This window comes from Lagopus muta, chromosome 1 (assembly GCF_023343835.1).
Source record: "Lagopus muta isolate bLagMut1 chromosome 1, bLagMut1 primary, whole genome shotgun sequence".
Classification (NCBI taxonomy): domain Eukaryota; kingdom Metazoa; phylum Chordata; class Aves; order Galliformes; family Phasianidae; genus Lagopus; species Lagopus muta.
Window position 1 is genome coordinate 131,028,625 of NC_064433.1, and position 12,979 is coordinate 131,041,603.

Here is a 12,979-nt window from a genome sequence, read left to right on the forward strand (position 1 = left end):
TAAGTCCTGTAGACTCACTTCCTTGTGTTCTACCTGGAGATGAGATTACAGTGGTTGCAAACTTCTATTATACGAGAGTTGGTTTTGAAATGCTGCTTTAACACAAAATAATACAGTATTCTACCACTTTGAAGACAGTCCAGATAATCTCAGACTTATCACAAGAAATATGTGCTCTATGTTAGGATATGCAAATCTTTGCTTCAAAGGATCCCAAATGTTCTTGGTATACTTTAAGCCTCTGGGAATGGGGTGGGACCAGGGCAGGTTCTTTCAGGTCAGTGATCCAAGAAACTGCTTAGACTAAATGGAATATCACTCATTTTTTAATATGAGAACCTTTTCTCTCTCTCTCTTTTTTTCTTTCTTTGATGTTAAGGCAGTAACCATTGGGTAGTCTTCTGTAACTTTGGAAGGTGATTGCCCAGAAGTTGTTTTGACAGGACGGTCACTATCTGTAAAGCTTCCCATGTTTGAGATGCATCTTCATATTTGAGCTGTTGCAGGTGGTCCATCTAGATGAAGACTATGATGCAGTGTAGTTTTCATTCTCTTCTTGTTTCTGCTTTATGAGAGAGCTTAAATCTTCATAGATCTTAACACGTTGCTTTCATCTATGTTAATTCAACTCTGAAAATATGAAAAGTCAGTTCTTCACAATAAAATTTTGGCAGAAGTAACTTTTGATGATGGAGTAGTTTGATATTGAGGATTTTAGGATACTGATGCTACAGGTCAGAACTGCTCATCGCCAACATTTTAAGATGTTAAATTATTTTAAAACTGAAGTTGTTTTCAGATTGGTTATTGGTAATGTACAAAAACATGCTTTTATTATTATTCTGTGGTGAATGGGCATTTGTGCATCGTTCAGTTTGAGCTGAGTCCCACTCTCTAGATAGTTTTTTGGTGGTAGGACAGTATTCTAAAAAACTATCTTCCAGCATTCTGTTTATTAGCAATCTTGTTTTGTATTTCCTTTAGAATATTTTGCTTAGAAGGGGTTTTAGTAGCATTTTTATTCCTATGCTCTTGTTTAAAGGATGTTCTGTTTTTGAACAGTAAATTGCAAACAATTTTAGCAACTGAGGAGTTTATCCAAGTCATTTTATGTAAGGTTGTTCTCTTATATTTCAAAAATATATTTATGAAGTGTGCTGGGACCTATCAGGTACCTACAATGTATGCAGCCAAGTATTTATACTGCATGTTTTATAAACCTCATATGCATGAGGTTGAGATTGTGGGATTTTTTTCATGTTGCGAAATGAAATGTTCACTTCTGTTGGAGTTTAAATGTAAGAAAGAGTTGATAGTAAGTTGACACTTAGTCCAAATGTACCTCTGATTTTGTTTGTATATAGAAGTGCTGCCAAAGCAAATAATCTTTTTTTACACTGGTTTTTGTTACAGCTGGTGACACTATTGATTAATTCTATGCTAGTACTGTTTTGTACACCAAATTTTGCTAACTGCTTGGAAAAGGTATGATGTGTTTTGCAGGATCTGATTTCTAGCATAAAATGTGACATTTGCTGTTTTGAAGTTTTTTCAAGTTATGTGGACACAAACTTCTTGTCAAGTTTAATATGAAAATGTTCTTCATTTGTTTGGGAACAAACAAAAGTGATGAGTAACAAACAACAACAAAAAACCAAAACACTGGAATCTGGAAGCTGATAAACAATTGAACTATAGACTTATATATGGATCCCTTCTGGTTTTTGTTTGTTTTGCTTTTTCCAATTAATGAGACAAGCTTGCGTTCTCAAACTTCTGGTTTTGGTTACTTCAGTTTAGTATTTTGCTTGGATCGCTCGGCCAGCAATGCTTATAGTTCCATGTGAAACAGGACAGTGTTCTAGTTGCTAATTCTCTACTCTTGAATATCACGAACTTCCTTCATGAATCATAGACTCACCAAGGTTGGGAAAGATCTCCAAGATCATCTAGTCCAACTGTCCACCTATTTCCCACTCAACCATGTCTCTCAGTACAACATCTAAGTGTTTCTTGAACACCTCCAGGGTTGGTGACTCCATCTCTTCCCTAGGCAGCCCATTCCAGCACCTGAACACTCTTTTGGAAAAGAAATTTTTCCTCATGTTTAACCTGAGTTCTTGTAAGGAGCCAGATTTTTTGTAAGAATGGGTTACAGAAGGCATTCTCCAGAGGTAACTCCCAGTATTTCCTCATATAAGTGGAAAGCTGTTGGTTGAATTCTGTACTCTCTCCAATCTTGCTGCAAAGAACAGGAGATGGGAGAATAATTCATCTGCTAAGTTTACATTCTTGGGCTTTTGCTTATAGACTGGCATCATTTTTTTTAAATCAAGCCAGCTTTTTTTTTTTCCCTAAATGAAAGTATCTCAACTAAATGCAGTAAGAAGAAAATAATTATTCTTTTAAATGGACAGTTTCAGTCTGTGTTTTCTTCATAGTGAGTAGTTAAATACTTTTGCAAGTCTGAGCCAATAGCTCAAGGATTTGTTTCCCCAACTCCTTGCAGAAACTGCTTTCCTTTAGTTAAGTGTATGCCTCTTTATTTGTAGAGTTGAAATCAATTCCATTACAAAGGTGTGCTGGCAATGTACTTGAGATGCTAACTCAGATGCTAGAAAGAGTTGAGTTGTAACAGTAAAAATGGTGCATCAACACAGGCTTATTTACTTATTTGAACGGGCACCTCACCCTTGGTAATTACCATCTTCTCATCCACATTTTAGTATCTGCTTTTTGTCAGTATGGGGAGACCCAGCATTTTACAGGGACAAAAGATCAGGAGCAAAATATCGCATGTTTTGACAATTCCTGCTTGTCTGAAGATGTGTATCTGTGTCATCTTATTGCAGTGAGAAGTATTAGTTGTGACTGCTCCAGGAAATTCTGTACGATTTGGCACCAGTAAACACTGTACTTGTGCAGATTACTGTGACTAGATAAATCACAGCCTGGAGAGTATCTCTTAGTTGATTGTTGACTGGGATGTAGGTTTGTTACGTGTGTCTGGTGCACATTGTTTTACCTGAATTTTACTATGTCTCATGAGAAAAGACAAATTCTATCTTTTTTCCCCCCTATTTCTCTCGATTTGGTTAACGTCAGGGTTAGGGTATACACGGAAAGTATCTGAGCGAAGCAAAATATTAGAGATGCTGTTACAAAATCAAAATAGTCTACAAAGTTGTAAAATAGAAAGGTAGTCCTAGCAATAGAATTCCTTTGTAGTGACTTCTTTTATCACATACAATGTGGTGTTTGTCTGAAATCTGAAGTTCAGAGGACTGTGATGTCTGTCATGACTACTTCCCTACTGTTGTTTTCTGTTTGTTTGTTTTTAAATGGGCTTTAGCCTCTCAAATATAGTGACTTAAATTTGCCTCTTTTCAGTACAGGAAAATTGTTGTTGCCTTAAAATGTTGCTGTTGTTCACAACGTTTCCTGGCACAGTGTACTTTACTTCCAAACTACCTTCCTGCTGGGAACAAACTAGAGTTCAGTCTTACCAAATCATTCAAGATAATTTCTTGACTTTGTGCTTTTTCATGCGTTAAAGATCGTAACAAAGCAGTGCTTAAATCAACTCTGATCCTAGTTTTCAGTACATAGTTGGTTCTCTCCAGAGACCGCAAGCAGCATGCTAGTCAAGTAGGTTGTTCATAAGCGATACAGTGCTTGAAGTCTGCTCCTATTCTGTTACTTCCTGCTATTGTGGTTGGCTGGAATTATTCTGCTTGATTCTTGGCTTTAGCTGTTGAATTCCTCTTATAAAGAGCGAAGTGTAATAGGAAGAAGATGGTCTCACCTTTTTGGAGAGCTACTGAACATGGTCAGGGAAGAGAATTGTCAAGAAACTATTCTATGACAGGCAGCAGGTTGCTGCTGGGAACTTGTCTTCAGCTGGAGAACATGAGAAGTTGCTGTGAGAACAGGAGAACAGCTGATCCTCAGGAAAGGCTGAAAGCTTTTTTTCACTGTTGTCTTTTTGTTTGTCAGTGGGATCAGAAAGTGTTTATTCAAGGTATGGAGACTTTTCTCTAAGCAATGAATTCACTGATAAATTGCTGGCTTATAGAAGCTCATTTATGTCCTCCAGTTTCCAAGCAGATAAAATGCTCAAGTCCATCTATACAGATGTAACTGAAGGAGTGTTTGAAGGAGGATTACTCAGATGTTGTAGCATAAGAGTAGACCATTTCACCTGTTCTGACTGTGAAGTAGAAACCTGAAAAATAGCATATTTTTTTCAATAGGTACCAGTTGTAGGATAATGCAATGTTAAGTAAGTCTTCATAAAAAATAATAAGTAATCAGTCGAATATTAAGGAAAAAAATGTTAAGTTAGCCTTTATTTAAGGTAGAATTATATATAGTACTTAAACACATGAGCAAAGTTTCACTGTCAGTATTCCAGATGCAATATGTACCTATTTCGCTTGAGAGGACAAAACCCATTGTCCTGTTTGCTAGAAATCTTAACAGTTTAAAATGCTTTCTTCCCTTTTCTGCAGGCCAGTTGGAATGCCAAAAATGGAGAAAGTTTACCTACATAACCCTAGCTCAGAAGAAACAATTACACTAGTATCAATATCTGCTACAACATCGCATTTTCATGCGTCATTTTTTCAAAATAGGGTAAGTTATTCTGCTTTCTCAAAATGAGCTTTTTCTTCATTTTCTGTATGTGAACTTGATTCCTGCCCATCCCTGCTTCCCTAAGTGAGCTATTTATTTTATTAATTATGTACCTAAAAATATTAGGATACTTCAGATCTTGATCTCAAATCGGTTACCAGACAAATTTGAACTGAGTGTGGAATCATATGCAAACCGTACTAGAAAAGAAGAAATTAAGTATTTCTTAGGAGTTCCAACTAGGGTGTAAGTATATACTGTCCAAAGATACCTTTGCTGCTGATGTGACCGTTAGGTGTTCTGTACTTCAGAGCACGTGCACAGCTATGAGCTGTTCTTAGAGTCTTGTGAAGACTGTAGATACAGTGAAGAGGTATTAGTCTGAAGCAGTCACTAATCTAGCTTGTAGCTATTGCAGCCATATCATAAGAACTTGCAAGCTGAAAAGCATGGTGTCAGTAGGCTTAATTCTCTTAACCATGTTACCATCAGATACAGTTCTCTAGTTTCAGTTTTGTGCATAGAGCCTGTGGTTTAGCAGGGTCCAACAAACAATTAAAAGAAGTCCTTACTGCAGAAAAGCTGACTATAAAGCAGCCTTTCTCACTTTTCAAAGTTCTGTAGTAATTGCCTTTCTCCTGTGTTCAGTAAGCTCAGTCCAAGGTATTTCTATGTAATGGTGAATTCTGAACTTACAGTTTAGCCTAAAAGTATGGTTGAATATAGTTTTGTGGTAGACGTTAGCTGTAAAATAATGTTTTGATTATCTCATTACCAATATGTATGCTTTTCTCCAAGTCTCTTGTAGACTTTCTAACTTCAGTGTTGAATAAAGAACAAATGAATATCTTCTGTAACACAGAGTGTTTTCCTGAAAAGTGCAGTGACCTCAATAAACTTGCTTTTTCTTCTTCTTTGCCTTTTTTTTTCTTCCCCAGAAAATTCTTCCAGGAGGCAATACATCCTTTGATGTAGTTTTCCTCGCAAGAGTAGTGGGAAATGTAGAGAACACTTTATTTATTAACACTTCTAACCATGGGGTATTTACTTATCAGGTAAGATAAGTGGAGAACAATCAGAAAAAGTTGTAAAATGTGAATTAGCCTTATGGCTGTATCTATTACTGCGTATTTAACAACACAGCAGTGTTTTTCCAGACAAGTTAAAGAAGCTTCCACTCTAGCTGCTTGTTGTAATGCAGTTATATCAAATATGTAAATATCTGCAGGCCAGTAATATAAGCCAGATCACTGAAGACTATATGTGATTTTATGGGGTGTGTGTTAGTGGCTCGCTGCAATGATCCAACTCATTCTTTTGTTCTTTGCTTATTTGATACATTGATAAGACAGTTATTCATTATGCTGGCAAAAAAAATCCATTTGAGATTCAACAGGATAAACTGTACAGATAAAAGAGGCTGAAAAGTGAGATAATTATGGAGTCCTTAGAGTTGGAAAGGACCTCTGAAGGCCATCTAGTCCAACTCCCTTACAGTGAACAGGGACACCACAGCTAGATCATGTTGCCCAGGGCCTTGATCCAGCCTTGCCTTGTAAGTCTCCAGGGACAGGGCATCAACCACATTCGTAGGCAGCCTGTTCCAGTGTCTCACCACCCTCCCTGTAAAAGATTTTTTCCTTGTATCTAACCTAAATCTACCCTCTTGAGCTTGAGTTTAAAACCATTTCTCCTTGTTCTGTCACCACAGTCCCTGCTTCTTTCCAGTTATTCCCCTTTAAACACTGACAGGTGGCTATAAGGAAATCCTCATTAAAGGAATCTAGCTCTTACATAGCAGCATTTTGAAAACAACAGAAGCCTTTCCCATATAGATACTTTGTTCCATAATCCTTTAATGATAAGATTTAATACCTTTTTAGCCTTTAGCTGGTATTGAGTATTTCAGGGTGTCAGAACAAAGATATTATTTTAATGTCCTGTGATCTAAATATGTCAGTGTAACAAAGTAGTGGCTATTAGAAATACTCGTTTTCTGTAGAGAAACCAATTTTTTTCCAGTGCTTTAGCATGATGCTGATTTTTAAATGCTCAGTGAGAAGTATATTAAACAATTAATTAAAAAGAGTACTTGGTAGACTATTAAAAATTGCATATATATTAAATGCTACAAAAAGGATATCCAGCTGCTTAGGCTTGTTATTTTCTTCTTCTGTCTCAGGTGTTTGGCATTGGAGTATCGAACCCCTATCGTTTGCGCCCCTTTATTGGGGCACGAGTTCCTGTAAATAGCAGTTTTTCTCCTATAATAAATATACATAACCCTCACAGTGAACCTTTGCAGGTGAGCCTAAAAGCATTAAATTCTCATTCGTTTATGATATCAGTCTGAAATTTTATTTATTTTGGTATTTCGTAAATCTATTTGAACTGTAAATCTGTGTGACACCAAGTTTTATACATTACAAAGTTGTGTTTCTGTTTAAATGCTGTTCAGTTGTTCTAGAAATTATAGATTATGTTCACAAATCTTTTTAGTTTGCTGAATTGGGGTTTTACTATGGGTTTTCCATTTTTAAAATCACATAATTACTGCAAGATGGAGAACTACCCTTCACTGGTAGTCAAGAAGAGTAATGAAGCCAATGAAGTAACACAGATTTTGCATTTTTAATCCAGGCATGCCTTTTAGCTCCCTTCTGCTCATTTTGCATTGATAATTTTTTTTGTTGATGTTGTCAGCCAAATATTTCAGGAGGTAATCTGATTTTAATTAGTGATGAGCTTTATTTTATTATCAACAGTGAAGAAGAACGTTCCCTTGATCCAATAAACGCAGCCAGAAATGTCCACCAATGAAATGTGAATGCAATAAGCTCAATGTCTCTCTAGGCTGTGTATTAAATATAGTACTACTGTGATTTCTTCCAACTAGTGGTGTCTGTACTGTGAACCTTAAAATACAGTGGTGGTACAGTGTTCTTGTATCAAGGCAGGATTAATGAATGAAGTGATATCTGAACATAACCAAGCTACTAAATCAATAGCCTGGTAGTGAATTTCTGCTATTTGGTAAATGATTCACAAACTGTGAAATTCCACAGAAAGCACATCGAGTGTAGCACTAGCCAGTGGTTTTATCATAATTAAAAGTGAATTTATTAAGAAACTGCAGTGGTCAAATAGTTGCCAATCTTTTACTTTGAACATTATATTATCTGACAACTGAAACAGTCTCCCTTTAATGGTAATTGAACGTTTTCCTGTTATCTACTCCAGGTAGTAGAAATGTATTCCAGTGGAGGTGATCTCCATTTAGAGCTTCCAACAGGTCAGCAAGGAGGTACAAAGAAGCTGTGGGTAAGTAGTAATGTCTGCAGCATTTACTGTAGATATTTAGGGAATTTTTACTTTGATATTATTTTAGGATTGTATTGTTTGGTTTTTTTTACCAAACGTTTGTCATGTAATCTGTAAAAGAACTCCATAAAACTGAAACGATAACAGGATCTATTAGCTATATGATAATAAAAATAGAAAGTAGAGCTTAATTTCAAGAAACTATCTCCATTTAACTGTTCTTTTTTGAAAGGAGAAGATGAATCACACCCACTTGATCACACAGGACAGTGTAGTCCTTCTTATGCCTTGCAAGCTGGATTCAGCCTACAAGAAGATTCTAAAATAAAACCTTTTTCTTTTTTAACTGAGCAAGTCCTTCCTGCAAATCACTGTGAATGTTTATGTGAGTTGGAAAAAAACAGCTGAATGAACTTAAGGAGGAAGAACAAATTGAGGACTGTAAAACAGCAATGTGTCCAGCTGCAGTAAATCTCTGAATCATGATTCAAGAGTGGCTAGAAATGGTTCTGGAAAGTATGTGTGCCCTACACTATGTATCTTCTGCCAGTGACAGAATAATGGGTTAGAGAGACACTTGGTCTGGCCTATTAAATCTGTTTTGTTGTGCTCTTTGTGATACGTACTGGTATCTTCCCAGGAAATAAGTTTTAGAAGCATTCAGAAGATGAAGTTTTGATTTTGTGCTGTAGATTACACTCTTAGTAATGTCTGACTAGATATGAAAACTGTTTTCCTCTGTAATAGATATTACTGCTCTTTTTTTATGTCTTTTTTTTGTCTGGGAGAGACTTCTAAGTCATGGGGATTCAAAATTTCTCTTACTCCAAGTATCATTACAGTCACAGACTGTTGTGTCTGTTGGAGTGAATAAAGCCAGCATATTTCCAAGCCAAGAAGAAAAATCACAAAAACTAATTCCTGGCTTTTCTGGAGAAAGTCTGTGAGAATGGCTATAATTTTGTTTTAGATACACATATTGCAAAGGAGTAGAAATACAAATCACAAGAATTTTAAAAATCAGTGGAAAGAGCAAACGTATTGGGAGTTGGAAGTAAGAAATATAATCAGATTAAAAAAAAAAAGTGAAGGTCTTAATATTTTGACACACAGTTTTACTCAGATGGCATTGCTTCTAATGATCACAGAATCACAGAATGGCCAGAGTTGGAAGGGACCTCAAGGCTCATGAATCTCCAACCCCCTGCCACATGCAGGGCCACCAACCTCCCCATTCAATACTAGACCAGGCTGCCCAGGGCCCCATCCAACCTGGCCTTGAACACCTCCAGGGATGGGGCATCCACAACCTCTCTGGGCAGCCTGTTCCAGCACCTCACCTCTCTAACAGTGAAGAACTTCCCCCTGACATCCAACTTAAATCTCTCCTCCCTCAACTTAAAACCATTTCCCCTTGTCCTGCAAACATGATAACCCCTTCCTCATGAACAAAAGAAAATTTAAGGGGACTGTTGAATTCTGTAATCATTAGTGGGCATATAAACAACATGCCTGTTTGGTGTGGTTAGAACCACAAACAAAAGCATAAAAGGTTTTTAAATGTCTATCTCAGTTCTGGTTTTGCTTCTTCAGCAAATAGCTATTAAGCTTCCCTAAGACAGGTTGCCAGTTAAAGCATTGATGACAAGCATGCAGAAGTTGCACTGGAAGGGCACTGACATTTCAAATCAGTAAAACAAGTCAGAGAAGTGAAACCAATAGGTGGAGGCATGAAGATATAGCAGAAGAGAAAGTAGAAGAAATGATGTGAAACAAGGTTGACACAAGTATCGATACTTTAAAGTATGCTGTCAAACTGTACAATGTTGTCACAATTTGTATTGATGTCAGATGTTCTGATGATTGGATGAAGCAGTCCGCATGTGCAGGAGAATTTTTATGATCACTATTTAATGGTACTTCAGGGATCCAGACAAACTTTGGATAATTTCTAATTACTCACGTGGAAGAGGGAAATTGCATCCTTGGAGACAATGTAGTGGTTTGTTTATGTTAGGTTTGTGAATAAGTGAGAGCGGAATTTGAAAGTTAGACTTCTCAGTATAATTTTTAATTCAGAGACTCCAAATGTAGTTACTCTGACTACTAGCAATTCTGCACTATTTTAATTTGTTTAGCTAGATGGTTTTGACATTTGTGTATGTGTGTGAAGCTGTATGTGCTTTGTGTCTGCTTTGGAGAAAAAGCAATTAGAATATATAAAAATAGCATTTGATGTTACTGAACTCAGTAACGTTTTTATCGTTAATCTCTCAGCCTTTTCCCACAGTTTTAAGAAATAAAACTCAAGAGGGTAATGAAAGTCCTCTTCTGTATACCTGTTTTTAATCAGTGTCGTATTTGTTGGGAAAAAACTACCCAAATGAAATCTAATGGTAACTTTAAAAACATGCAGGCTCTGTCTTGCTTCCGTTGCTGCTTTTTCTCTTATCATACAATTATGCTCAATACTTCTATTGTAGTTTTTGCTGTAGCAGCTCTTTTTATAATTACTGCAATCTCACAGATGTGCTTTTAATGTTCTGTTAGGAAATACCTCCCTACGAAACAAAAGGTGTGATGAGAGCCAGCTTTTCTTCGAGAGAAGCAGATAATCATACAGCATTCATTAGAATAAAAACAAATGCCTCAGACAACACGGAATTTATCATTCTCCCTGTTGAGGTAGAAGTTACAACAGGTTTGTAAAAAAGCATTTTTGTCGTTATTTAGCTTTATGAACTTGTGCAGTAAGAAAATGGTAATGTCTCTTTTTCTTCCCTTAAAGCACCAGGAATCTATTCATCGACAGAAATGCTAGATTTTGGTACGCTACGAACACAAGGTAAAGCTGTACTTCAGATCTCAAAGTATCTGTGAGGGGCAAAGGGAAGAATGGTCATCTTTGTAATTGTCCTAATAGATTGTGAGATTATGATTTTATTTTATTATTATTTTTTTTTTCAGAGCCAGAGTTTCAAAGATAGGAAAACAGTGCATTGCTACTGTGCACAAATGTGTTTGCCTTCAAGTAAACTTGTGATGTTTACAAGCAAACAGTAGTTCCCACATTTAGTTATAAGTCAAGTACTGACACGAGTCTTAAAACTTACTTGTACATGGCTTAACCTGAAAACTGCTGTTGGTTTATTTCGTTATTTTTTTTTAGGGAAAGATTGCTTTATAGCTACAAGGCTTTAATATCTTTCATACACAAGAAATAGTAGAAGTATGCAAACTTAACCAAGTTGTTTGTAATTTCTTCTTTTTTAAAAATGCCGTTTACACATTTATGCTGTATGTTTTGCATTAGTATTGCTTAGTGAGATCAAAGAATTATTTATGCTTGACAGAAAGTAATAAAACCAAAGGTATCTTCCATGCAACGTAGCTAACGAATAAGATTACTAAGTAAGATTGTCTTTGCTAGTCTATCTGGCCAAAATCATGCATTTTACCATTTTTAGCTGGTTCATTTCTTAATGTGTTAGAAATAAATGTAGTTAACTGAAGCATGTGGTATTTACTACTATAAAAAAATGCAGTTTAAAATGTCATATTCCTGAGGCTAGCTACTTTGGCTGTACTACCAAGTTAATGTAACTCTTCAATGCTAAACAACAGTGGGTTTATGAGAAACTAGCTAGCACAGATAACTTTGTATAAGGTTTTCGTATTAACATAGCCTAATAGTCAGGTGTGTTTTTTGTTCTTCAACAGATCTGCCAAAAATTTTAAATCTGCATTTATTAAATTCAGGAACAAAAGATGTGCCAATTACAGTAAGTTTTATTTGAAACTTTCTACCTGTGTTTACTTCATCTCATGAAAATTGATCATTTCCAGATAATCCATGAACCATGCAGAGTTCAGAAATAGAAGCTAGGTAATAGATGACTAAAATATGACTTAGTATTAAGAAAAGAAATCATGTATATGCATGGTAACATTAATTTGCTTCATAGCCTTCTTTCAACAGCTTTTTCAATATCATAGATATCGAGATTGTCTACACTATCTTAGGGTCCCTAAGCTTTTCTACTTGTAATTCCAGTTTGGCATACAAGAGATTAAGGTTCTGTGGGATTGTTTGTCTACATCAGAGTCCCTGAAAGCATATGAAGTGATGTTCCAATGTAGTCTTATAAGATGGGCAAAGAGTAGCTTGTAGAAGCAGGCTGCAACGTGGCCCTTGTTTTCTTGAGTCCATCTCATTTGTATCTTGAAATAAGAAAAAGGCCTGGGAACACTCCAGAGTCCTTTCCTATGAGATTGCTACAGCTGCGTATAAAGGCAATTTCAGAGTTCTAGTTTTGGGATTTTCTGTGTTTATTTCAGAGTTTTTACTGTGTTCTTGTGGTGCATGCATACCTCTTTCCTGTGTAATTTCCTATGTGATTTTTTTTTTCGACACTATTTTTCTCACTTTTTCGTTCTCTTCCTCCTGTCTTCCTTGTTTTGCAGATTTGTTTGTATTGGTAGCTATATATTGTCCCAGTGCATTTTAAAAAGTGTTGAAGTGTTGAAAAGAAACCAAAGGAGCCAGAAGAGTGACTGAAGGACTGGCAAAGGTTTCTTACTGAGCTCTTGGAGAGCATTATTTAGTTTTTAAAGCTTTAACTGTAGAGAATGATATTTTAATAGTAAAGGTTGAACAAAAACATAGGACAGGATGCTGGATACTGAGGCTAGCCAAATTTATGGTAGAAACAGAATACTTATTTAGTAATGAGGATAGCTTTCCGCTGTAATGACAGTCCATTGCAATTTCTGCTCAGTTATTATTCATGGATAACTCTCAAGTCAGGAGAAGTTAATAGTATAGTATAAGAGAATTTAATTTGTGGAAGTCGTAGTGCTTATTATTTCAGTGAGGGTAGATGACCTTAAGGTTCCTTGTGGCCTTGTATGCTAGAAAGCAGCTCCCATGGTGTGTGGTAATATGTTCTAATTGAAAAGTTTTCTTTTTCCTTCCTCTCTAGAAAGACCTATATGTAATCCCTACAATCAGAGGATTTGTAAA

The 12,979-nt window shown here is 36.2% G+C and overlaps 1 protein-coding gene across 1 annotated transcript in view; it reads left to right on the top strand.

Annotated features, from left to right (window-relative positions):
- TMEM131 (transmembrane protein 131) overlaps nt 1–12,979 on the top strand; it is a 93,055-nt gene that overhangs the window by 39,800 nt on the left and 40,276 nt on the right. Inside the window, exons 5-11 of the mRNA XM_048961251.1 lie at nt 4,512–4,635; nt 5,574–5,690; nt 6,818–6,940; nt 7,876–7,956; nt 10,507–10,657; nt 10,745–10,801; nt 11,677–11,738. Coding sequence (XP_048817208.1) covers nt 4,512–4,635; nt 5,574–5,690; nt 6,818–6,940; nt 7,876–7,956; nt 10,507–10,657; nt 10,745–10,801; nt 11,677–11,738 — 715 coding nt within the window. The remainder of the gene's footprint in view (nt 1–4,511; nt 4,636–5,573; nt 5,691–6,817; nt 6,941–7,875; nt 7,957–10,506; nt 10,658–10,744; nt 10,802–11,676; nt 11,739–12,979) is intronic.